Here is a 26,884-nt window from a genome sequence, read left to right on the forward strand (position 1 = left end):
GCCCTTCTGAGCTACCTTTTCAGTCACTTCACACTCACTGCTCTGCACCGAGCACTGACGGAAGTCTGAGTGGTGGGGAAGACTGATACAAGTTGCCTTCGTTGTCTTGATAAAGAAAAACTGCAGAAAAGTAATAGAAAGAATCTAAAGAAATCGCCAGAGGGGCTGGGAAGAGGTTTCTCTGGCTGAGAACTTCACTCATAAGCCTGAGGGCCTGAGTTTGAACCCTCAGCACCCACGTGACCATGCAGGCCTGGGACCCCATGAGAGTAGAGACAGGAGCATCATCAGGCTTGCTGGCTGCCGGCCTAGCTAAGGTTCAGCGAGAAAACCCTGTCTCAGAGGAAGAAGATGGAGAGTGATAGACAAGACCCCAGGCCTCCACCTCTGGTCTCTGAAGTGTGTGTGCATGTGCACCACACACTCACAACAAAAAGAGGAGGAGGAAATCTGGGTGTGACTGCACACATCTGTAATTTCAGCACTTAAGAGGCTGAGGCAGAGGGATTGGTGTGAGTTCTAGGACAACCTGGGCTACCTAGAGAATTCAAGACCAGTGTGACTGCATAGGGGAGACTCTATCCCCCAGAAGCAAACAGTAAAAGTCAACTAAGATTTGATTAAAGTAGGTGGAGGAAGAGGACAAGAAACATTATTCACAATGATAATCCAAGAGTGATTTGAGGGGATGTCCTGTTCCCTGGATCCATTGAATCTGAGTCTCCACACGTGGCTACCCAGGAGGCAGTGATGCTCTGTACCAGGAGGGTAGAATAGGCTTTGTTAGATAAAGTAGCATTTCCAGAGCTCATAGCCTGCGTGCTCATAAAGGAGAGAGAGCCACCCAGGCTCTATGCCCCTGCCCCCCAGGGGCAAGCTCAGAAAGGCCCCTCATGCCCTGCCTTGTGGGGTCTTCCTCTTTGTTTTTTGTTTGTTTGTTTTTGTTTTTGTTTTTGTTTGGCAGTATTGGGCTTGAACCTCAGGTCTCACATACACTAGGCAAGTGTTCTGCCACTGAGCTACAGTCCCAGCTCTTCAAGTCCTGTGATGGGCTGACTGGACAGCCAGCATCTTCTCTAAAGAGAGGACCCCCCAAAGGCTGCTGGTCGGCCATTAAAATTCCTAAGGATCATGTTTCCCAGATCTGCTCTTACTGCAATGAACTGGCCAGGCTCACTTGCAATCAGCAGCCTGCAGAGAGAGGGTAGTCCCCCTGCTGCAAACGGGGGAAAGGTCTTCGGCCTGATGCTCCTGGACCCACCTTCAGCCAGGTTTAACTCTGACCCGTTTTACAAAACATTGGTGCTATGAAGCCTTGACCTTGGTGGCACATCAAGGGGATGGGTGTGTTGCGGCATCGGATGGAGCTGCTGCCTCGAGAAGGCCGGAGGTGTTTCTAGCCCTGCTCACGCCGCCGCCACCACCGAAGCACAGCTCTGCTTTCTTCCGGGCCTGCCGCCTCCACACACTGTTCCCCTCCTGTTCCGTGGTATTTTTACAGCCCAGGCAGCTCTTGTTTGTTGGTTATTTTAAGGTTTAAGCTTTTTAAAAATGTGCCTGTTACTAATTTCACAACTTTTATGTAAAAATTCTTGGATGTACATATCCCCACTCACCCAGTAAATTTTACTCGGAGGTTTGTGGAGTGGAATTCAAGAGCTTAACGTCAACAAGGCACAGGCTTTCGAGATAGGGAAGCAGGGCAGGATTCAGTAGGACTGAAAGTGCGGAGTGCTTTAATAATTGATCCTGGAAAAAAAGGCTTTGTGCTGGCAGACTGGGGTTTTAATGAGAAGAATCTGTGATTTTCCTTAGAATTATGTTAAAGTTAGGTTAATATGCATATTTCCATTTGAATTTAACCTCACCAACTGAGATTTTTGTGCTCATGAAGATGTAAAACATTTGCTTTGTGCTTTCATTTAAAAGTACTGAAGGTCCTTTAAAAGCAAAGTAGTTAAGGGCCAATGAGATGACAGTGTTAAAAGCTACCTGCCCTTTGAGCCTCAGGATCTGGTGGAGGGTGAGAACCAGATCTCTCAAACTGCTGACCTGCACACATGCTGTGGTATGTACGTATGCATGCACACAGAATAGTAAAACAGTAATAACGGGGCTGGAGAGATGGCCTAACTTAAGAGTGCTCGATGTCCTTCCAGAGGATCATGTCAGGTGGCTCACAATTGCCTGTAACCCCAGATCCTGGCGGCCAGACTCTCTCTTCTGGCCTCTGTGGGCACCCACATATGTGGCGTGTGTGTGTGTGTGTGTGTGTGTGTGTGTGTGTGTGTGTGTGTGTGTGTTAAAATTCTGAAATTCATGTAATATTCACTTTCAGATACTTTGGGTAAAAAGAGTAACGGCTGAGTCAGAGTGCAATATCTATGACTATCCTACAAACACAGCATGAGTGTGTCAAGGGCGGGTACTATTCATTAGCGAGGGATCCTGCAGCGTGGTAAAGCTGCTTGCAAGGAGAACTAGAGGCATAGGAGTGTGGGCCTTCCAACCAGACTGTTGCAGACCGCTGCAGGAGAGGGGAGGGGGAGGGGGTGGGTGGGGGCGGGGGGAGTGGGTGGCTGCGGGGGAGGGGGAGGGGATGGCTGGGGGGAGGTGTTGGCGGGAGGTGGGTGCTCACCAGGCTCCAACAGGATGAGAAGACCGAGTGCTGGTCATCTGAATCGTCCCTGAACAGAAAAGGCACCAAAATCCAGTTTGGGCCTTTAGTCAACAGTAAAAGCTTGTCAAACACACGGTTCCTGCATAATAAACCGACCCTGTGAGCTGCTAACTAAATGCCCCAGGTTGACACTGCAAGAATGGGACTTCTTCCCTTTGCTTTGTGACCAAGTTTTTGATAGTTTTTTTTAAAGATTTATTTATTTTTACTTTATGAGTATTCGCCTATGTGTGTGTATGTGTGCCACATGGGTGTAGCACCTGTGTGTATGTATGTGGACCACATGGGTGTAGCACCTGTGTGTATGTGTGTGCACCACATGGGTGTAGCACCTGTGTGTGTGTGTGTGTCACATGGGTGTAGCACCTGTGTATGTGTGTGCACCACATGGGTGTAGCACCTATGTGTATGTATGTGTGTCACATGGGTGTAGCACCTGTGTGTGTATGTGTGTGCACCACATGGGTGTAGCACCTGTGTGTGTATGTGTGTGCACCACATGGGTGTAGCACCTGTGTGTGTATGTGTGTGCACCACATGGGTGTAGCACCTGTGTGTATGTGTGTGCACCACATGGGTGTAGCACCTATGGGGACCAGAAGAAGGTATCTGATATCCTGGAACCGGAGTTACAGATGATGTCAGCCCCCCTGTCAGGACTGGGAACCAAACCTGGATCCTCTGGAAGAGTAGTAAGTGCTCTTAGCCACCAAGCCGTCTCTTCAGCCTTGAGCCCAGCTTCTTCTAATTATGTAAAAGTTATTTTATTTCTACTTTATGTGTGTGGTGTTTTGCCTACATGTATGTTTGTGTACCACATGTGTGCCTGGTGCCTGCAGAGGCCAACAGAGAACACTGGATCCCCCAGAACTGTACTTAGAGATGGTTGTGAGGTACCATGTGGGTGCTGGGAATTGAACTTAGGTCCTCTAGCAGAGCAGACAGTGCTCTTAATGGCTGAGCTGTCTCCCCAGGCCCCCACCCCAAGTTCTTAATACACTATTATCTTAAATGTGAGCTTCCACTGACGTGTGCGTGCGTGCGTTAAGAAATTAGGTTCACCGAGGCAGGGAGCAGAGTCGGGGTGTCCAGGGAACTGGAGGGATCCGGGAAAGGTGTTTTTCAGCTTTTCAAAAGGAGGTCCTTTCCACAGGATGGATGGCATACACTACCACAACCATGTGGATGCACATATGCCACTGAATTATCCACTTAAAAATGACTAAGATTGTGATCAGATGTTCTACGCGTGTTATCACAACTAAAAGGAAATTTTTTAAAAGGGCTGATTGGCAGGTGTATGAAAGTTAATTCTTCTTCACTTTTCTGAGAGAGTCAACATAATAACCCTGCTTTATGAGCTCTCTCTTGTGTATAAAACATGTGTAGAGGTCTCTAAACATCGAGTTCTTAAAGTTCTTTACTCTGTGACCTTCGTTCTTATCACATAGTGGTAAATCACCAGCGATGACTGGTCTAACGCGCTGTACTGCCGGCCCCCCTGACTCACTGACCCTGATTTGCTGTCTGTCTGCTCCATTGGTGGGGACTCGGGCTGTCTCCGGTTTTTCAGTGAATTCTTTTCCTGACAAGACAAGCACTGTTTCAATAAAACTGCTTCTGCCAGGTGGTGGTGGTATACTCGGGAGGCAGAGGTGGGTAGATCTCTGTGAGTTCGAGGCCAGCCTGGTCTACAGAGTGAGATCCAGGACAGCCAAGGCTTACACAAAGAAACTCTGTCTCACAAAACCATCAATCAATCAATCAATCAATCAATCAATCAATGAGATTGCTTCCTTGCAGGAGAGCAATGCTACAGCAATAAGTTAGAGAGAGGAATGGATCCCAAAGATGTTCACTGGGGAACTAGCCTGGCTGTTTGAAAATGTTGGTGTAAGAGAGTGAGAATGGACGCTGCTGGAGACTCACTGAGACAGGGAACGAAAGTCTCTCTCTCTCTCTCAGGAGCCTTTTTACAGGGTGGAAGTACCACAGAGGAGCTGAGACATTTTAGGTGGGCATGCTATCTGTCAGTTACAACCATGGTCACAAACTATAGACCACCAGTTCTCAACCTGTGGGTCAAGACCCCTTTGCAGTCAAATGACCCTTTCACAGGGATCACATATCAGATATCCTGCATATCAGATATTTACGTAACAATCCATAACTATAGGAAAATTACAGTAATGAAGTAGCCATGAAAATAATTTTATTGCCGGGGATCACCACAACAGGAAGAACTGTATTAAAGGGAGGTTGAGAACCACTGCTATAGACAGAGATCACTGAAGTTGACATAGGTAGAGGTCTGTTCCCAGGGAGACCTTGTGATATATGGGGAAGGAAATGGTGTCTGGGAGTTCCCTGTGTTTGGGGTCCTTGAGAAGGAGACTGAACAGAGGGAGGAGGAGGAGATAAAAAAAATAAGAGGCTTCAATTGTGTCACCACGATCCAAATCTTAGGTGATGCCATGATGCTAAGTAGCTTCTAAGTTCAGCTGCATGGACTTTTCCTCTCCCGACCTGCTGTGTGTGCCGTGACTCTTGCCCCCTTAAACAGTTTGTCTTATTAGCCAAGCCACCATTAACATTGCTATAGCTGTTGGGTAAACTGGCTTGGCTTTGAATTTTAGAGAAAAGCTGATTGAGTCACAAAGGGCAGTTTGTCATCTCTCAACTGTGCTGCAAAGACGTTTTGTAAGGCTGTGTTAGGTTCTCAAAGTTGCCGTTTAATTAAAGAGAGTGTGTGTCCATTTCACAAAATCATGCCAGCCAGCCAGAGAAAGAGGCACCCCACGGGAGTAGTAAGCAGAAAGGACTTTTTTTTTTTTTTTTTTTTTTTTTGGTTTTTCGAGACAGGGTTTCTCTGTGTAGCTTTGCGCCTTTCCTGGGACTCACTTGGTAGCCCAGGCTGGCCTCGAACTCACAGAGATCCGCCTGGCTCTGCCTCCCAAGTGCTGGGATTAAAGGCGTGCGCCACCACCGCCTGGCAGAAAGGACTTTTAAAGGGTTCAGTTTAGCTCTGAAACGGGCTGTGTGGTCTGTGTTAGCATGAAGGTCACCTTGGTCTTTTCATGAAGCATCTGTGATTTTTATTCCCAGCCCAGGTAACTGGATGAGAGCTAAGGGGATGAGGAGTCTGAGGACACTGCCACTTCTCACAGCTATGAGAAACAAGTTTAAAAGAACAAATGAGTCATCAGAATTGCCGATGACTCCTAGAAGTGGAATTGGTGGGAACTTGCCAAGTCTGAGGCGGGATTCAACTTAATTATACTGTATTATTCTCTGTATTATATTAGATGCCGTGTTTGCAGGTTCCTGAAGAAAGAATCCAAAAGAGTACCGATAAAGACTCTTGGCCATAAAATGCCCTGCCATCTTGAAGGTGCATACCTAAAAAATCCCTAAGGATGACTTTCTGAGCATTCTGTGATGACTCCTACCTACCCCACCCACCAAGGATGATCTCTGCTGTAAGAATTTGTAGTCAGAACTAGACTAGTCCTTGAGCTCTTGATGTGAGAACCTTGGATGCAGGAAGAGATGCCCACAGTTATAGGAGGAGAAAGCCCTTCTGAGAATGTGATCACAGCATTATTTATAGGGTACGTGGTTTCCAGCAAATGGTCCCTGGCCATCAGCTTAGTTTACTTAGTTACAGTTTTCAAGAAGGAAGCCAGAAGCTCCGGTCTAAACAAGGACCAGTGAGTCCTCATGGAAAGCTTGTTTGTGGTTTCTGTGTCATCCTGACTGATGGGGGTGGAGGTGTTACTGAGGTCATGATCTCACTGTGCTAACATTGCTTCATTAGACCCCAGTTCTTAAACTTTTCCTCCTTTGAACCCTTAACACCTATGAAATTTTTATACTACTCTGAGTAGCTAAGTTTAAAATAAGTACATACATCAAACATTTACTGATAATAAATCATAAAAAAATATATTTTAAAACAATTGTTATACATATATTTTTACCATTTATTGAAGTCTAAAGTGAATTTATATACTAATAGGCTAGTATGCTTGTTTATTTTTTACATAAAGAATATTGGCTGAACATTTGAGTTGCAGGACAAAGAGCATCTTCAGTGTTTCTCAGAGTTCATCAATATTTTGATTTTATAATCATCAGTGCTGAGAATGCCACGTTGCATAAATACATAGTACAAAAAGGCAGAAGTGTGTTTTAAAGCCATTTCAGAAGTTATTGGAAATTCTGTCCTAATGTCAAACCAAAATTCATTTAAGGGTTGCTCTTTGTGAAAATCAAGTCAGCAACTGAATCAGGAATTTAAAAAAAAAATCAAACACTCTAAAACAGTTTGATCCAAAGATATACTAATTTGGTACTTAAACGCTGAATAATGACAGTAGGGAAATGTCTTTATTTTCCATGATTACACCATTATATTTCTGTAAGAGCAGAAAACATTGTATGCACAGTAAGAACCACTACAATCCCTGACATGCGTAGTTGTGAACCTGAGTGGAGCTGTGTCACGCAGTGTGTGTTTGGCCAGTGTGGCTGATGGCAGGCGCTGGCAAAGTGCATCTATCTTGTTCAGACTCAAGACTACGGGGAAGTCTGACACTGCACCGTGGGTGACTGCCATCCCAGACTCACTGCGCATTTGATTTTGAATTCATTTTTGGTTCTTACATGTTCGTGTGTGTGTGTGTGTGTGTGTGTGTGTGTGTGTGTGTGTGTGTGTGTGTGTGTTTGAGACAGGGTTTCTCTGTGTAGCCCTAGCTGTCCTAGAACTCAATCTGTAGACAAGACTGGCCTTGAACTCAAAGACCCACATGCCTCTGCCTCATGTTCAGAAAAGTTTCATTGTTTCTAATTTCTTTTTGCAACCCCACCCTCAGTTATATGACCCCACTCATTCTAAGACTATTAATGAATCACGGGAACTAATCAGAGTAACCTTGTGTTTTTGCAAATCCCTACGAGGGCAGTGTAATGACCAAGCTCACTTTCTCCTGTCCTGAGGGTCTGCTCTACCTATTTATAAGAAATCAGAAAGGATTCTAGATGCTTTCCTGAGGCGGCCCTTCCTCCTACGGGAGACACCTAACCTTGGGATGCAGAAGCTAAGGTTGGAGAGCCCAGCTTTGGCTGTCCCTTCCCTGGCATCTGGCAGGAGATAACTGTTATTGCTCTAGGCTTTATTTGTGGACAAGTTGTGACCTGCTTGGGTTTTGTCTGAACATGCAGATTAGTCCCAGGTCCCTGGCATCCCCACTTTCTACACCACATCTGTCATCCACAGCTGTACAGTCTGGAAAGTGTTGCAAAACCCTGACCCAACCACGTGTCCTCTTTTGCATGTCCTGAGATCACGAATGACGGTTTTCTGTTGGACTTGTCCCCTTTCCATCTCTCTTTGGCCTACCCATTTTCATTCCCCCTATATGACATACACAGGATCCGTGTGTCCCATTTGCCATACACAGAGGCAGTGCAAGCCCTAGCTGCTCAGGGGAAGTATTTCCACAGTGTAAGAAAACAGTCACTGGAAACTTCAGCTGCTGCTGTTGCTATAGCAGGAATTTATTACTCAACTATCCTGGCCCAAATCAGGTAGCTGTGTGGACAAGCTGTGGGCACCTTTCCTAATGGCATTGCCAGGGACACCTTGATTGGCATCCAAGACAGCCCAAATGCAGCATATCTTTCCATCAAAGACTGACTAATTGGCGCTGAATCTTAGACATACCAGTGAGGCCATTGAGACCCAGCCAGTGGATTTTACTTGTATGAGATATTGCATAGCTCCTGGGGGAGGGGGCAGCAGAAAAAGCAAAGCCTGATAATAAATAGCTCTTTGTGACAGTCCCCTCCCCTATCCCAGAACTGCCGAGAGCACAGGGAGCCACCAGCATCTGGCAGAAGGCAAACGCTGTCCAGAAATTTGGCAGGCGATGACCAGTTGTGAACTTGTCTTTCTACAGTGTGCGGCTGCGACCTGGCCCAAGGAGGCTTCTTCATAAAGAACGGGGACTATTTGTGCACCCTGGACTACCAGAGGATGTACGGGACACGGTGCCACGGCTGTGGGGAGTTCGTGGAGGGCGAGGTGGTCACTGCCCTGGGCAAGACCTACCATCCCAACTGCTTTGCCTGTACCATCTGCAAGTAAGTGGCCATCTTTCCTAAGCCTCGGGCTCGTTCCAACAGAAAAATGCTTGCTTCAGCTGCTAAAGCATCTCACAGCCTCCTCTGGTCCTGGGTGGTCCTGGGTGGTACGAGGTCTTAAACAGCCCCTGCCCAACAGGTCTTCTTGCTGTCTACTCATTTTTGGTTAAAGTGCAGTACAGTTGGAAAACTTTATTCGTATCCTCTGGAAATCGACGTGACAGTTGTTAAGTGGCTGTACCTCATGCCTGAAGGGACTTCCAGGCAGTTTGAGTAAAGACAACACAGTGGAAAAGGGACAGGGACAGTTGCTTGGAAGGAAAAGGTCATTGGGAAATGCAGGTGATTAGTGGGCATGCTTCAGATGGCTCTTCTACCTGGGCATTGAGGTATGGACCCATAGTCCCAGCACTCAGAAGAGGGAGGGGAGGATTGCTTGAGCCCAAGACCAGCCTAGCCTCTTTCTGAAATGAAATGGTATCTTTACTGTAGTTTGGCAATGGCTCATGGGTCAAATCATTAGTCTTTAGGGTTTGTTTTGTTGTTGGGTTTTTTTGTTTGTTTGTTTTTGTTTTGAGACAGGGTCTCACTATGCAGCTCTGGCTATCCTGGGACTCACTAGGTAAACCAGGCTGGCCTTGACTCAGGGAGATCCGCCTGCCTCTGCCTCTCAAGTGCTGGGGTTGAAGGCGTGCACCACTATGCCCGGCTGTAGGTCTTTCTTTTAAAGAAAGTTTTATTGACTATTTGTTTGCATAGGGCTAGAACTTCTGTTAGGTACAGTGGCAGGGTTGAGGAATTATGACGGAGACCAAATGGTCTACAAAGCCTAAAAAGACACTATCGCTGATGGCTAGGTATCCTGTATAGCACAGCTTAATGAAAATGATCAGTCCGAGGGAAGGGGGCTGGCTTGGGAGGAAATGTACTATTGTGTTATAAAAGGAAGGTGGCTTTGACTCTCTGATTGGGCACACAGAATCTGGCTGCTCGTACCATAGAGGATCTGCAATGAATGGAATTGGGGTCTAGACTCAGGCAAGGTCTACTCAGCTACACTCTGGGGGTACTGCACGTAAGTGCACACTTGTCAGGGCCTCACAAGAGCACTGGCTCAGCTGTGGACAGTGCCCCAAGGATCTTGCTTGCCTCACCCAGGTCCTGTTCCTGAGTGGAGACCAAAGAACCCATGCTTGCTCTATTGTGTTTATACTCTCCTAGGAGAATGGACTAGAGGCTTGTTCAGTTTTAGTGAATGAGTGTGAAGCAAGGGACCCTCTTGCAGCAGCACCAGAATGTAATTTTACTTATTAACATAGTTCTAAGTCAGGTCGATGAAGCCTGCCCCTGCCTGTGGGTCCCTGCCTGTGGCCTCTTTATCTGTCCAGTGAAAGAAACGGTACCACTTCAGAGAGGGAGCCACTGGTCTCCCAAAGACTTTTAACATTCAAAGGTGTGAGACTGTAATATTCCCATATACACTTGATGACTGGTACCAATCATATTGGTGGTATTAAGTCCAGATGTGCCTGTGAGTGTTTATTATGGTCAATCACCAGCGTGAGGCCTTGGAGAGGTGAGTTAAGGGGCTGTGAAAGTACATGCAGGTCAGGAAGCTTGGATTTGCACCAGACTGCTGACTTCTGACTCATTCATGTTCTCTGATCCGGTGAGTTCCACATTTCCTAATCGACAAAGTCCCACATTAGAAAACTCACATTGATGAAAAGCGATTGGTAAATTGGCTTGCTGCAAGTAAGCAAGCATGGAGAGCTAACATTCCTGCAGAAGGTGCAGCATGTGCTGGGTACTGAATGTCTAGCAGGAAAGGAACTGTTCTTTCTGAAAAGGAGACTGATACTGATTTTTAAATTTGTTTTATTTTATGTGTGTAAATGCTTTGCCTGCATGTAAGTGTGCCATGTGCATGTCTGGTGCCTATGGAGGTCAGAAAAGGGCTTTGATCCCCTGAACCTGGAGTTAGAGATGGCTATGAGTGACCGTGGGGATACTAGGAACCTCTGAACCTGGGTCTTCTGCAAGAACAAGTGCTCTTAACCACTGAGCAATCTCTCCAGGCTACTGGTTCTCACACAGATGTTTATAGCAGCCTGTCCTATCACTTGTAGCTTAGGAGAGACTGGAGTCCCCAGTGCTTTGCAAATTCAGATGTCCAAAAAGGACAAAGTCTAACTCAGTATAGCTATCAAAAACCACAGGGGACCAAAAAGGCTCCTGTTTCTCCTGTAAGCCGTTCTCGTAGGGATGTGTCCCAAGCTTCAGTGGGAATCCATGGCATTTAAAATGTTTTTTTCATGAAGCATTTCCTTGTGGAAGTCACTGCTCTGTGGGCCCTGAGAGCTGGTTTGTGCAGACACTCCTCCACTGCAGAATGGAACTAGATCAAGCTACTACCCAACCAGGGAGCTTCTCTCTTCATCTCATAATGCAGCACGTGTGTTCGTTTGGCCCGTGACCAGCTGGCGGGCTTGGGCATGGCTACATTTCAAGCATTCAGGCTGGTGCTCCTCCAAGAAATCAATCTGCACCCGAGGGGGAGCAGGCGAAGGAGTAAGGAAAGAGAGTGAAATTGCTGGAATGACTTTGAGGGCAAATGTCTTTCTGTCTCCAGGCGCCCGTTTCCACCCGGAGACCGAGTCACATTCAATGGGAGAGACTGTCTTTGTCAACTTTGTGCACAGCCGATGTCTTCCAGCCCCAAAGAAGCCACCTGCTCAAGCAGTAAGTGTCCCAGCAGCCACTAACAGAAACACCTTTGTGGTTCAAAGGGAGCTCAGGAAGATGCCTTCCTTTTGAAAATCCTATTCGCTAACACCAAGTATAGTCCTATCTAGGGCATTTTCCCCTATGGAAAAACATCATGCAGTGTTTCCTAAAACCCAGGCAGAGAAGCATCATCATTGTATCAAAAAGACCCAAATGGAATTAGACATCGGGCTGTCCATTTTGACAGCCAGCAAGGGAAAATAATTATGAAACTTTACATTTATTTGATATTTACTGACTACCCAAAATGTGTATCATCCTTCAAACTGAAGATATAACCTTGAGCAAAATGAATTCTCTCACCCTCAGGAAGTTTGCTTTCTAGTGAAAGCACATGGACATATTCCCACAGAAAATACCTAATATGTGAAGAAAACCAGAGTGTACGATAAGGTTTTCTGTATGTGGGGCAATCAGAGAAGGCCCGTGTAGAAGCCAACGCCTAAGTAAGTGTGGGGAGACAGTATACGTATGCCAGTGGATTTGAAATTCTTTATGATGAGATTTCATCTGACCTATGGGAATCCAGAGAGAATGCCCCCATAATAGACTCTTTATGAACATATGAACTGGGAATGGCGTTGGACAGATCAATTAGTAACTATTGTAAGTCAATATATTCTGAGCCCTGGGGACTGAAATGGGAAGCTGTTTCAGCTCTTTCCTGAGTATCAGGAAATGAGCCCAGTTTGTACCTTAGTGTTTATGGATTTTTGACAGCCCTCGGGAGACCTGGAATAATACCCCCTTCTAGCTCTCTGAGTCCTAGTACCTAAGAGTAAGGGCAGCATGTTCTATTCTAGACGGATCCTACACAGTTTATAGCAGAGAACCCGAATCTTCCCATTTCTATGGAAATCTTCCACTTAATAAAAATAAGAATGTCCTGACCATCTGCATAAGGGCTGGATTTTTACCTTTGGGAGGATAGAAGAAAATACAGTATGTACACATGACAAGACATTGAACAAGTGTGTTTCTAGGACCTACCACTAGGAGGCAGCAGCCTAGTAAGGAGCCCAGTAGATAGTACTAAGACATGGCTAGGGCTGTGGTGTGGTTTCAGGTCTCTCACTGCTCTTCTACTCTACTCAAGAGAAACAGTTGGACACTGTTGAAAGAGCCACCCTGTGTGGGTCTGGGGGCCCCCATCCTCTAGCAGGGCTTAATTTAAAATATGTTAGTAAAACCCTTAGAAGAATTTCTCTGATGACAGTTGGAACGGGACTGTGCTCCCGTGATGCACTGGTGAGGTCCTGTAGGTCAACTATCTGTTTCGCTAGGTAGGAAATTGAGACTCAAGGTCATACTCAAGGTCACTCAAGCCCTCTACTGACAGGTGAGGGCAGATGCCAGTGTTCTGACCCCTGGATTCTTGTTCTCTCTTTTGCTTTATCTAATATTCTCAATTGTTTAGTTTAAGGAAACTGAAATAGATTCTTCTAAAAAGGCTTCCACTTGCCTCAAGCCATGCAGTTTGGGAACATGCTCCATTGTGTGGCCATAGCTCCACCAAAATGAGAAATACATATATATTTGAGACAGGGTCTCATATAAGCCCAGGTTGGCCTTGAACTCCCTATGTAACCAAGGATGATCTTGAATTCCTGAACTTTCTGCCTCCATCTTTCAAATACTGGGATTGCAGGCATGCACTACCACATTTGACAGATTATTTTTTTCCTTTTAGGAAAATACAATATTTTTATTAATCCTTTGAGAATTTCATACATACATATGTGAAAATTGATTATTTTCACCTCTCCACTCCTTTCCGTAACTCCCCCTACATCCACCCCTCCTAACTTCATGTTACTGCCATATCCTCCTCCTCCTTGTGGGGAAGGAGTAGGGTGTAGATGTCCCATTGATGGCTGAAAACCTCACAGACATTTAATCTATGCCTTTTGACCAGTTTGTGAGTGTCTGCTTTAACTAATGTCCTCTGCACTTCTCTGGTAAGGTCTGAGTGCTGCACTAATTTATGAGTATAGACATACAAATTTGATAGGCAATATGGTACTGTGTCCATTTAGCAGAAGAGTAACAGTAAATTCTCCCATGGAGCCTATGAGCTCCCAGCCATGATTTTTCAGCCAAATTTACAGTACTAGGCTGTGGGCAGAAGTTTCTGTCCCATAGCACTCCCAAATAAACACACTGAGGCTTAATATTAATTACAAATGCTCGACCAATAGCTCAGGCTTGTTACTAGCTAACTCTTACGTTTATGTTAACCCATATTTCTTATCTGTGCTTTGCCATGTGACTTGGTACCTTTTCTCAGTATGGCACACCTTTCTGCGGCTGCCTAAGACTCCAGACTCCGCCCTTCTTCCTCCCAGCATTCTCAGTTTGCCCTTCCCGCCTAACCTTATCCTGTTCAGCTGTTGTCCAGTCAGCTTCTTTACTAAACCAATCACAGTGACAAATATTCACCCAGTGTAAAGGAACATTCCACACCAGGCGTGAGTTTCCTCCTGTGGAGTGAGCCTTGAAGCCAGTCACGAAGCACAGGGGGTCACTGCCCCAGCATTCATGCCGCTGTAGCTCTCACGGGCACATCTTGCTGTGCTGGTCGTAGCTCACAGGGTTCATAGCTGGGTAAGATTGTTGGTGACTTTTCTCCCTTAGAGCCATGCACAGCCTCTTGCCATCCTATGAAAGCCACATCTAATGGATTCTAATTTTTATTCTACCTTTTATTCAAGTATGAAAATGTTACAATGAAACTCATTGTTTTATACAATTAACAGACACCAATATAAAACTTTTGGATACATCTATGTCTTCTCTTTTTGTATGACATTCATGTTATATTCATAAAACTTTTAATTAAGTATAAAAATGTAACCAGTTAAAAAACATCTACAGAGCGAGATCCAGGACAGGCTCCAAAGCTACACAGAGAAACCCTGTCTCAAAAAACAAAAAAAAAACAAAAAAAAAACCATTGTATTTTAATACTAGCTTTAACCATAATTGCTTATGTACAAATTGTTGAGCCATATTTTATTTTCTCCTCTGCTTCCACTAAATGAAATCCCATTTCACTGTGACTGCCTCGTCCATTTTTATTTTTAAGATGTTCCTATCTATTTAGACAAGTACCAAAAGGTATTGATAGGTGTTGTGGCCATCTGTGAAGGAGAGCCTTTATATCTGGGTACACACGAGCAGAGTCCCCACACTAAGCAGGCCCACAGAGTCTAGAGTAATGGGAATTTTCAGCAACTTTCTGAATGTCGTTGGCACATAATTAGAAGACATTTGGTTGCTATTTGTAGTTCTCCAAGAATTGCTCAACTTCAAAACTATTCTGCTGTGACAGCCATTCCTATCTTTAAAAAAAAAAAAAAAAAAGACTTTTTATACTTGGCAAGAGGCTTCCTGAGAAGCAGGGCCTGACTTTCCTATAGTGTGAAACTCCCCATGGTTACCGTCCACAGCCTCTGTGGGCTCCATCAGTGGGCCACGGCCTCTCTTGACTTCAAGCTGGAGGCTCTGAGCCACGGCCACATTGCATGGATTGTGGCTGGTTTTTCCTGATCACTGAGTAGGAAGCAAAGACTACAGGAGATTGGCAGAGGCCAGGACAGGGGAGAATACAAAATAATCTGTCTCCGCACTTCTTCCACAAGGGTAAAATAATTCTTACCCTTGGTCTGACTTGTTTTCTGAGCATTCACATAGTGCTTAGGGTGTGCCAGGAATGCTACTTTATTGCCCCAAATTAGTTACAAGCACTCTACATGTTCTCAGATGGAGGTGATAACAAAAGGCACGTGTAGGGCTGTGGGGACATTATAATTAAACTCCTTCACTAGCTGATTCACGCCTCTTAAAAGCCTGATGGACAGAAGGACAGTCCTGCCCTCCAAGCCTCACACCACTCCATCCCCCTGAGTTTACTGGCCGCTAGATTCCCATGGGTTAGAGTCAGAGGGCCAGATGAGCATTTCCTCACAGCTCCTGTCTATTTCAAGCACCCAAGCAGGAGTGGGTGGCTGTCTACATTCAGCCTTCCACCCCAAAGGATGTCTAGCTGGAGTCTGATTGTGCGTGGGTTTGGTGGATTGGCATGAGAGGCGCCCACGCAAATGCACCCAAGCCCGTCTTTCTGTTTTCCCTCCTCTACACAGACCGCTCTAGAGCACCGTTATTCTGCCTGCATTGGAACTCTCACAGGTCGCAGGACGTGCTGCAGGTGGACAGAACTGAAATCGGTTCAGAGAGAGTCGTGTGTTCGCTCTCCAGGGGGAGGAAGACATTCTCGGTTGTTTGACTTTTCTTCTCAGTGCATCAGCTTTTCATAGTTGCAAGATAATTTTCAGCTGTCTTTATGTTCCCTCTGAAAACACGTACGCAGGTTGGGAGGGGATTGTTGAACTTTTGCCTGGGCAAGGCCCTGGCTCTGCTGCTCCCTCTAAGCCTCTACCTGTCTGTCCCCCATGACCCCGCCCCTGAATGGACGGAGAGTGGGGCTCCTTCGCAGGGTTACGTGAGTAACTGCTTCGGAATCCTGGCTAGTTATGATTTACAGTCCTAATAACAAGTTCCTGTGCAGGCGATGATTTCTGGATTGTCATGGCATGTCTCCAGTTTTGTAAGTTTGCCCGTTTTCATGACAGATGCCTTATCCATTCACATGAAAGGTGGCCTAGTGGCATGGCTCAGCAGATAATGCTGCACAGGTATGAGAACCCGAGTTCAAATCCCCAGAACCCATAGAAAGCTGGGCATGGACTCTTAAATTAATGAATTGGAAGGAAGCCTGGCTCTATGAATACTAAGAACCACACCTAAGCCAGCTAAAGGAGAGAGTCACCTTGAGAAGTCATGTGCTGCTTGTGGTATTCTGTGAACACGGCTTAAAGGATTTGAACTGGAGGTCTGACAGGCACAATTCATCCCTGTTTATGAAAACTCTGACCAAAGTAGCCCCAGGTCCGTGAGCCTCTGTCACAGGGAAGAAAGATGGGCTGGGGTGCCTGTGCCAATTCCATCTTTGAGGACTCAGCTGGTGGCCGCTGCCACAGCTGCCCTCAGCTGCCCTGAAAAGGCTGACAATGTGTTGCTGACATGGGCCACCAAAGTGTGTTTGCTGCGCTGTATTGTCTTCCAAAGACAACAAGAAACTCCACTTAAAATAGCCGGTCAGAGGCTGCTCCGACTTGTGATGTTTCCACCGTGGTTATCAAGGTGGCAAAGGGCACAGCTGACCTCAGCAGGGGACAATTACAGAAGGTCTAGTTCAAGGTTGTCTACTCAGGCAACACATAAGCCTTTCGAAATCACTCTGTGTCATTTTTAGCTTCCGTGATTAAGTCATTAATAGCACTGAGACCCCTTTTCCACAGAGTGGGAGCGCACAGGACCTGCGTGGAATACATGACTCCCCAACCCAGTTACGCATCTTCTGATCTCATGGTGCTTTTCTGCCTAATGGCAGCATAGTGTCCAGAAGTTTTAGAACCACTTAAAAAATAATTTCCTGGGCTAGAGAGATGGCTCAGCAGTTAAGCCAGCTTGCTACTCTTGCAGAAGACCCCAGTTCAGTTCCCAGCACCCATGTCAGGCAGCTCACAACCGTCTGCAACTCCAGCTCCAAGGATCTGACACCCACTGGCCCCCATGAGCACATGCACGCACATGGTACACATAAACTTGCACACTCACATACATAGACACATAAACAAATATAATCTTGAAATAATCCCCAAATAGTGCTCAGCCTAACGGACGTGTCGCTTTGCATTCTGGGTTGTGCTCTGTCTTGTCTATTCAGTTTCACTTATTTGTTTCTGAGGCTGGGTTTTGCTGTGTAGCCCAGGCTGGCCTGGAACTCTAGAACTCTAGGTCGTTCTTCCTGCTTCTACCTCTTGAGCTGTGATGCCACAGGTGAGGGCACCACCATGCCTGGCTCTCCCCTGGCTCTTGTTGATCCTGTCCCCATGGCATTTGCTAAGACACATAAAAGGGAAACTATGGACTCACTGGTTTAAATAAGAAACATGGATTTGGACCAGCCATTATTTGTCAACTCCCAGGTGTCTAATTTGGGACCTGGCAACATCCCTTTGCTTGGATGAAGGTAAAGGTCAGCATCCAGCAATACTCACTTAATAGACAGACGTGACAAATGATGGTGGAGACTTTTAATTAAGGGAAGATTTTCAAATACCTTAAGGATGTTGAAACTCTGGGCCAGCTCTGATGAAAAAGAATATAAGGAAAATCTAGATTATTTTCATCTCAAAAGTAAGGACCTGTGTTGGTTTGCTTTCTATTATCATGATAAACACCATGACTAAAAGCAACTTGGGGAGACAGATTAGAGTCCATTGTTGAGGGAAGTCAGGGCAGGACTCAAGGCAGGAACCTGGAGGCAGGGACTGAAGCAGAGACCATGGAGGAGGCTGCTTGCTGGCTTGCTCTCCATGGCTTGCTGAGCCCATTGTCAGACCTGTCCGTGGCACCGCCCACAGTAGGCCAGGCCTTCCCACATCAGTCACTAATCAGGAAAACGTCCCACGGACTTGCCCACAAGCCAGTCTGATGGAAGCTGTTTCTCAGTGGAGGTTCCGTCTTCCCAGCAGACTCCAGCTTGTATTAAGTTGAAACAAAACAAAACAAAACTACCAGCACAGGACCTTTGAAGGCCAGTTTAGAAACCAGGATGTACTCAGTCGTTATAGCATGAGAAGAGTGACTTCTGACACTAGGACCCTCGGGAGGCACAGCACCATAGCAAACGGGAGCTGGGTGTCCTGTGCACAGCAGAGTCACTTAGTGCCCCCAGCAGCTGTTCTCATGAGGGAATCTGCGTGGTAAAGTGTAGAAGACAGCTTGCGGGCACCTAGTATCTACCAGCACCTGACCCTTCCACATACCACATAACTCTCTCTCTCTCTCTCTCTCTCTCTCTCTCTCTCTCTCTCTCTCTCTCTCTCTCAAACTCTTCCATTACCATTTTATTTCAGAAGATTGGGAAATCCATGCTCTGTTAAAACAATAGAATTTATTAAAAACTTAAAACCTTGTATTAGCCAAACCTCGGAACTTAAATTTGTACTTTTTCCCTTGAAAGGCACATGATCATCTCAGTAGATGCAGAAAAGGATTTTGACAAAATCCAACATCCTTCTTGATAAAAGTCCCGCCTACAGTGGGGTTGGAGGAAGTATACTTCGATATAGTAAACGCAGTATAAACAAACCTACAGTCAGTGTCCTCCTAAAAGGAGAAAAAGTGAAGTTTCTCGTTAAGATTGGGGTCATGGCAGAGCTGTCAGTTGTTTTTGCCCCTGTTCACCATGTGCTGGAAGTCTTCAGCAGAGCAACAAGGCAGTGATTGCCACATTCTGCAAAGTGGCAGGATCCAAAATTAACATGTAAAAACAGTCACCTTTCCATGCAGCAATAACAGTCACACTGAGACCTCACCAGTCCATAGCCACACAGGTGACCCTCCTTAAACTAAGGGGGGAAAATATCAAAGTAAGAGTCCATGGATCTGGAAAAGGGGCGGGTAGATCCATGCTCCCTCCTGGATCTCACTTGCAGATTTCTGAGGTAAGTGGGCAATAGGAGCAGATTCTTCTGTCATTAAAAAGTCCTGCAAGGGTGTTCTCAGCACCCAGGGTGTTGTGTTCTGTACTGATGCATTTAAAAAAAAATCTGAAACTCTAGAAAGGGGTCCCAGTCTGTGTGCCAGGAAACTCCCATCTTAGATATCTGTGGGTGGAAGAGGCCTCCACCTTCCTGAGTGACCACAGGTGTGTAGAAAGCAGCAGTCTGAGACGGTGGGGACGCTGGGTAATTTGTTCCCTGCTCCACGGCTTTGTGCACTCGGCCTTCTTTTCCAGAGAAACATCTCAACAGACTCACATGTCCTTCCAGAGAAACATCTCAACAGACTCACACGTCCTTCCTGAGAACCATATGTCTTTTCCATCAACTTAAATCCTTCTAAAGCCCAGGTGTTTGTGATCCTCTGCCAAAAAGAGTGAAGGCAAATGGGCAGAATCCCCATTGTTAGGGCTTTTATTGCCTTTGAACAAAATGCTTTAAAATTTGAGCCAGGTGTGGACCTGAGCGTCAGTTTAACTTCTTTGTGAACAGTCAGATCCCTGCTCTGCTCTGGCTCTCTGTGTCAGGAGTGAAGGTCCTGAGACACTGGGCTAGGCGTTCGGGTTTTGTTCTCTTTCCCTATCTGGTCATTGTTTCCCTTTGGCCAGTCACCAGTGGACCTTACGTCCTTGATGCTGCTCCATAGTCACCTATTTCTGACATTGACAGTCATCCCAGCACCCAGCACCAACTTTCTATATTTATCAGCAGCTGCTTTGGTGATGTGGAAACAATTTCCTCAACCACTGGAAAAAAAGCGCGAAGCTGGAGAGTAGGACATGCTGTTCTTCATGGAAGAGCCTCATTGGGTTGAGCAGGAAGAAGAGAACCATCCAGCACAAACCTTTTGCTGCCCCTAGTCCATTTCCACAGCCTGATGTCTGGCTGAAATCCATAGCTTTGTACAGAGGGCAGGGGCTGTTGCTGTGGAATATACCAGAATACTCAGCCAGCTGGTGATATTGTCTTATCTGAGAGACATCTCTGTTGGGTTTGTTTGGTGTGTGTGTCTTAAAGCTTGGGCTGAAAGGAACTTAGCTCTCGGCTCTCCTTCTCACTCGTTCTTGCTCACTGGCTGGGCTCAGGCACCTGGATGACCTGTTCTGTTTTTCAGGAGGCAATGGGCAGGGCATGGTGGTCTCAATGGTTTAGACCAGAGGCTCCCGGACTGCAAGGCATTATGGGCTAAATAATTGTAAAGGCTAAATGGCAGTATGTGTGCACAGCCCTGCCTGCACCTCAGCCCTCAGGCAGGTGATGGGGGCAGTTCATTCTTCCCAAGTTTTGTCTCAACTTCTTTCATGGCTCTGTGACAGGTGGGCATCAGGGTGCCAGGAGAGAGAGCAAGAGTGAGCTGAGATTAAGAAATCCAGGGTTTAGTCTTAGCTCTGGCCCCTAACCAAGGAAAGAGGGAGGGCGTCGCCTGGCGCCCCTGTACCAGGCCTGGTGCTGTGCAGAGAACCTTGAAATGTAGCACAGCAAGTGGTTATTATCAGTAGCTCACAGATGAGGAAATGAAGGTTGGAAGATGGTCAGGAGCTGAAGTCTTCCCGGCTCTCCAGCCTTCCACAGTCACCCATTTTCTTAGTCCTCCTGCTTCCCCTAGTAAACTGTGGCAAACTCTGATGGCCTCGCTAAGTCCAATCATCTCCATTTGTAGAACCAAAAAGCCGTCTTTGAAATTTATTTTGTTAAAAAAAAAAAAAGTTCCAAATATCGTCTGTCTTCAAATCGTTGCTGCCACCTAGTGGGGATTATCAGAAACAAAGGGAAATCTCAGCTCTCAAGTTCCCACTTCATTGTGGGAAGGGCTTAACTATGAAGACAGTGGGAAAGGTTCAGAGGATGCCAGGGATTGAGGGGAGGAGGATGAATAGGCAGGTACTGTAGGAGTGTTGAAGCTGTTCTGCTGTTCAGTGTGATGCTATAATCCGCGATGCCATTTTAAACCTGTCCAAACACAGATCAGCCATGGATGCTGGTGGTAATGATGCATCCATTGGTCAGCTTGGGTCAGCAAGAGCAGGTACCACCCTGGTGGTTGATGTTGGGAGTGGTGCAGGCGAAGCACATCGGGTGGAGTATACGGGCAATCTCTCTGCTCTCCCAATTTTCCTGTGAAATTAAAACTTCTTTAAACACAGTGAATTCCTTTTTAAAATGGGGGGGGGGGGGCTACAGAATGGGAGTAGGTGAGTATGTACATATGTGTGCAAGTGTGTGTGTGTGTGTGTGTGTACACCAGAGGTCAATGTCAGGTGTCTTCCTCTAGAGCTTTCAATATACTTTTTGAGACCAGATCTCTAACTGAGCCGGGAGCTCACAGTTGCTTGGATTGTGGCCGGAGAGTTCCGGGGATCTGTCTGTTTCTTTCCCTATCCCTCTGGCCAGGGTTATAAGTGGATACCACCCACACTGGGCTCTTGCATGGGTGCTGAGGTTTGGACCTCAGGCTAGCATGGCAGGCATCTTGCTGGCTGAGCCATCTCCCCGATTCTAGTGCCCTTTAAAACTGCTCATTTGTCTTAACCTCCACACTGTGTTCCTTCCACTTACTGGGGCATTTGGTAAAATACTTCTTATTACTTTAGAGTCAGTTTGTACACACACAGTTTAGAATGGCCCGTACTTTAACAAATTCTTATCCAGCAGCTGGAGAGATGGTTCAGGGTTGTTTAAAAGCATGTAATTCTCTTACAAAGGACTCGGGTTTTGTTCTCAGCACCTGTATCAGGCAGCATCCTACCTGTAACTCCAGATCCCGGGGATCCCATGCTCTTTGGCCCCTACATGTACCTGCACATATGTGCTACACATAAACTCAGCTAGGTGCACACATACATAGAAGTAAATAAATCTTTAAAGAAGGGAATCCTAATATTCTGAATTTATATTTTAACTTTATAGATACATATTTTCAATTTTTCACATTTTAGTGGTTAAGAAAACAACACAGATCATAGGAGCAAACGAGTGAAGCCATCCTCCACAGTGGGCAGTTTCTTAAGAATTTGTGGTTTTCTCCAGAAACATTCTATTCTAGGAAAGGAACACTCACGCCCCTTTCTGCACCAGAGTTCTTTTTAAAGTACATTGAGTTAGAAAGCACAGAGAGAGAGAGAGAGAGAGAGAGAGAGAGAGAGAGAGAGAGAGAGAGAGAGAGAGCGCCAGGGGAGAGGGGGAACTTTTGCAAATGTATTTATATAGTAAAAATTTGGACATGAATTGTTGGGTTAAGCCAAGTTAACACCTGCTGGTCAAGATGCCCAGAAACACCTGTGGTCAAAGAAACAGGATACGTTAAGTTGCTGAGGCAAGCAGGGACCCATAGGAACCAGAGCCATCTCTGGATGGATTCGGGGAGTATGTTCAGGGTTGAGGCTTGAGCAGGGTCACTCCAGGGAGACAGGTTGGTGATCAGGGTCCGGGAGGAGAGAGGAGGCTAGTCTAGAAGTACCCTTGCCAAAGGAGGCAGTTACAGGTGAGTTGGAAGAGGGGGTTCTTCGGCCACTCTGTATGGGAGGGGTCATGTCTCTGTCTTATTCTGAACGTGGCCATGGAGTGGCCTTGCCTGGACACTGCTTTTTCCCATTAGTCTTGTTTGTTAGGGCACAGTGGCCAAGCAGCTGGTGGCACTTGCTGCTGTTTTCTCAGATACATGGATTTTGAATGTTTGTTGATGTTATATTCCAAATAACTCTTCCGTTTACATGTTTCTGGGTTAACACATATGTATTCACTTCCCTAACATTGTGGAGTATGAAATAATCTACATGATCACAGCAACTCTAATAACAGCAAATATTATTAAAGAACCACTTTTGACAGGCAGGATCCAGGTGCAGGACCAGACCAGCTAATCCCAGTGCTCATACTCAGCCATATTGTGATGGTCAATATTGATTGATAGCTTGACAGGATCTAAACTCCCTAAGGAGACAGACCTCTGGGTATGACTGTGAGGGATTTTCTAGAATGGGTTGATTGAGGTGGGAAGATCCACCTTATTCCACGGCAGGGATTCTGAGCAACAGAAAAAGCTCAACCCCAGCATCTCCCTCTGATCCAGAGCTGCAGTGTGACCCAGCATCTCCCTCTGATCCAGAGCTGCAGTGTGACCCAGCATCCCCCTCCCTCTGATCCAGAGCTGCAGTGTGACCCAGCATCTCCCTCCCTCTGCTCCCTGGCTGCAGTGTGACCCAGCATCCCCCTCTCTCTGTTCCAGAGCTGCAGTGTGACCCAGCATCTCCCTCCCTCTGCTCCCGGGCTGCAGTGTGACCCAGCATCCCCCTCCCTCTGCTCCCTGGCTGCAGTGTGACCCAGCATCCCCCTCTCTCTGCTCCCGGGCTGCAGTGTGACCCAGCATCTCCCTCCCTCTGCTCCCTGGCTGCAGTGTGACCCAGCATCTCCCTCTGCTCCAGAGCTGCAGTGCGATGTGGCCAGCTGCCATGCCCTCCCCGCCACCAGGGGCAGTGTCGTCAAGATAAAGCCTTGCTTCTTTAGTTGTATTTGCCAGGCTTTTTGTTACAGCAGTGAGAAAAGTAACTAACACACGTGTGTCTCAGGAATCTGCCAAGGACAGTTGAAGGCTAAGGAATTAAATCATTTAACCGATAGTCAAAAGGCTGGTTTAGGTAGATGGAGAAGTAGAATCCTATTGCATAGATGTGGCTGATGGTCAGAGCTCCAGGAACCACACACAGTGGTGAGCGGGGCTCCCAGCACACATGCTGAGCTGATTCACATGTGCCCTCAATTAAATGAAAGCCTGTGAGTGCTTTCTCAATGTCCTAGCCAAGACGCTATAATTAAATGGCCTCTAGGCCAGCTGGACCCCAAAGGGTACCTAACTCCTGAGGAGCTAAGAGGTGAAGGACATCCATCTGATGAGGTCCAATGAGGTTTGAGCAGCTGCCTTGCCACGTGAGGACAGGTCCTGGGGGATTTGCTGGAGAAGATTTTATACAGAGAAATGAAGCAATACTTGAGGACACCGTGGCTGGGAGATCAGGCTGCACTGTGGGTGGAGGGGTTGCCCCTCCTCGGATTTCGCAGGGGGATGGCGGTAACTGTGGGCTGCTGTTCTCTTCCAGACTGCGCTGGCTGTGGAAGGGACATTAAGAACGGGCAGGCACTGCTGGCCCTGGACAAGCAATGGCATTTGGGCTGCTTCAAGTGCAAGTCCTGCGGGAAGGTCCTTACCGGCGAGTACATCAGCAAGTAAGTCTGGGCCAGAGGGCACGGGGACCATCTCCGCTCCCACGGGCCGCCTTCGACCTCCAGCATGCTGAAGTGCATCCCCATTTTGCATCAGTATGAACTTTTGCTATAAAATTTGTGGAAATAACTTGATTATTCTGCTTTTGCCGTGCTGTGGCCACTGTAAACTTAATGGACTATTAATTGTGGCCCAATTTAATAATTAACAAAGCTCACATAATGGTATACCCTGCCTTGTAGTCAGTTAAGCTCTCAGCCATTTCTCCTTTGCTATTTTTGCTTTCTATGTGAAGCTAATAAAGTGTTCTTCTCCATGGCTTTAGGCATTCCCCCAAAACACATGTGATCTAGGCACTGAGCCTGGCAAGATGGCAGCACACACTAGCCTGTCAGGGTGAGGGGCCACATGGGATCAGAGAGCACTGGCGGTGGGTTAATTAGAGTTAGGCAAATCTGTGGGGTTTGCGTGGATTTTCCATTTGTTTGTTTGGTTTTTAATGTGCTCTGGTAATGAGGAAGAATCTACCGCTCCATCTTTTCATGCCTTTTGAAAATTTCCCCAACCAGGGAACGAGCATATAGCTGGGTGAGAGAGCTTAGGCCCCGGAGAGCGCAAGGCCTGGGTCTCCAAAACAGACTGGAGGTAGTTCCGTGGGGAGAGTAGTTGCCTAGCATGCACATACCCTGGATCTGATCTAGTACTGGATGAAACTGGGTGTGGTCATAAAAACTGTAACCACAGCACTCGGATGACCTTGGCTTCTTAGAGAGTTGGAGGCTAGCCTGGCTACATCTGACCCTGTCTCAAAGGTCAAAAACAAGAATCCAGTTATATTAAATAACTAATTCAAACGTAGTTAATGAATTTAATTTTATAAATCCATGAAACAATTGCAAAGATAGCTTGGCTCCCACAGCCCAAAAATATCGTTTCAAAGTAGGTCTGGGTCAAACTGAAACACTCAGGGAAGAGACTGAAGATCTCTGTGGATGACTGACTGTGACTGGCAGCCCAAGCCAGAGAAGTGTCTGGCTTTTAAATGACATGAAGATTGTAGGTGATAAGTACAGTGGCCCCTCACCTGGCTTTTTAACTGTTCTACATAACAACACTCGAGAAATGGACACTTCACTGTGCTCTGAGGTCAAGGCCTACTGCTGCGCTGAACCGTGTTCCAAACCCTCAGAGCCAGGGAGAGTGGAGCTGAGATGTTTGAAGGCTGTGGGGAGGCCCTGCTGGGCCCGTGAGTCTGAGAAGGTGGTGTGGGAAGGGAGGTAAGGTGCCCCGGGCCTCTCGGGCACAGATGAATGCTGGGCTCCTCTGAGGATCATCTGGGCTGCCAATAGAGGAACAGTACAGGGTTTCTGCTCCTTAGTTCTGTGACAGCCAAGAAAGCGGCCATGGTAACTGTGCAGGGGTTGACTGGGTTTCTGTCTGTCTGGCCTGGAGAACTGCTGTTTGCTCTCTGGCCTGTGGCTTTGGTGTCCTCCTGTGGCCTGAGCCCATGGCTTTGTCTTTCAGGGACGGCTCCCCATACTGTGAAAAGGACTACCAGGGACTCTTTGGAGTGAAGTGTGAAGCCTGTCACCAGTTTATCACAGGAAAAGTCCTAGAGGTAAGTGACAGAGTGCTTCCCTCAGACTGCTGCTGTTCTCACAGCCCCCCATGCCTCTTGTCTCCTCCTGAGGAAGGCAGGCAGCCAGAGGGGACTGTCTTGGGGGACCCATGTGCTCTGCTGCCCTCAACACCAAATGCCAAGGGGAGCTTGGAATGACGGAGAATTCAAAGGAAAAGGGGATAGACCTCATTGGGAGCTAAGCAGACATTTTTTTTTCTTAGAAGAGGAGGGTGTCAGACCCTCTGTGTTACGCCTGTGTTTGGACATGTGTGTTTGCCTGTGTAGACCCCAGCAGCTCAGTCAGAGCTGAGAGAGGAAGGGAAGGTGCTGCCTTCCCTGCCCTTAGAAAGCCACATCTGCTGTGAGGCAGAGAACCCCGTGACCGAGCTGAAGGAAGCCTGTCAAATTCAGGTGTGACTGCTTCCAGCCAGAGCTTGGTTCTGCTTCCTCAGCAGCTACTGTGACAGCACCTGCCTCTGGGCCGAGCTAACTCCCTGGCGTGAGAGAGGCTGTAGCAAGGAATTCTGGGATTACAGTTCAGAGAAAACCCTGTTTCTCACGGACCTCTGAGGTGTCAGTCAAGCTGGAGGGGAAAGGAGCAGTTGCCACACGCACACGTCCTCTCTCCGGGGTGGAGAATGTGGGCAGAACAGGCAGAACCAGGAAGCCAGGTGGCTGTAACCTGCCGACCCACCAGCCCATCATGTGGTTCCCTCAGGGGCTGATGTCATATAGTCAGCAGAGTACATTTCAGGGACATGGGGCATTTATCCTGCGAGTCCTTAAGGTGTTTCTGGGCCATT

The 26,884-nt window shown here is 46.9% G+C and overlaps 1 protein-coding gene across 1 annotated transcript in view; it reads left to right on the forward strand.

Annotated features, from left to right (window-relative positions):
• Nucleotides 1–26,884, forward strand: part of Ablim1 (actin binding LIM protein 1) — a 202,932-nt gene that overhangs the window by 81,367 nt on the left and 94,681 nt on the right. The window contains exons 3-6 of the mRNA XM_059256122.1: nt 8,641–8,824; nt 11,457–11,566; nt 24,336–24,462; nt 25,985–26,078. Of these exons, the coding sequence (XP_059112105.1) occupies nt 8,641–8,824; nt 11,457–11,566; nt 24,336–24,462; nt 25,985–26,078 (515 nt within the window). The remainder of the gene's footprint in view (nt 1–8,640; nt 8,825–11,456; nt 11,567–24,335; nt 24,463–25,984; nt 26,079–26,884) is intronic.

The sequence above is a fragment of the Peromyscus eremicus genome, chromosome 1 (assembly GCF_949786415.1).
Source record: "Peromyscus eremicus chromosome 1, PerEre_H2_v1, whole genome shotgun sequence".
Classification (NCBI taxonomy): Eukaryota; Metazoa; Chordata; class Mammalia; order Rodentia; family Cricetidae; genus Peromyscus; species Peromyscus eremicus.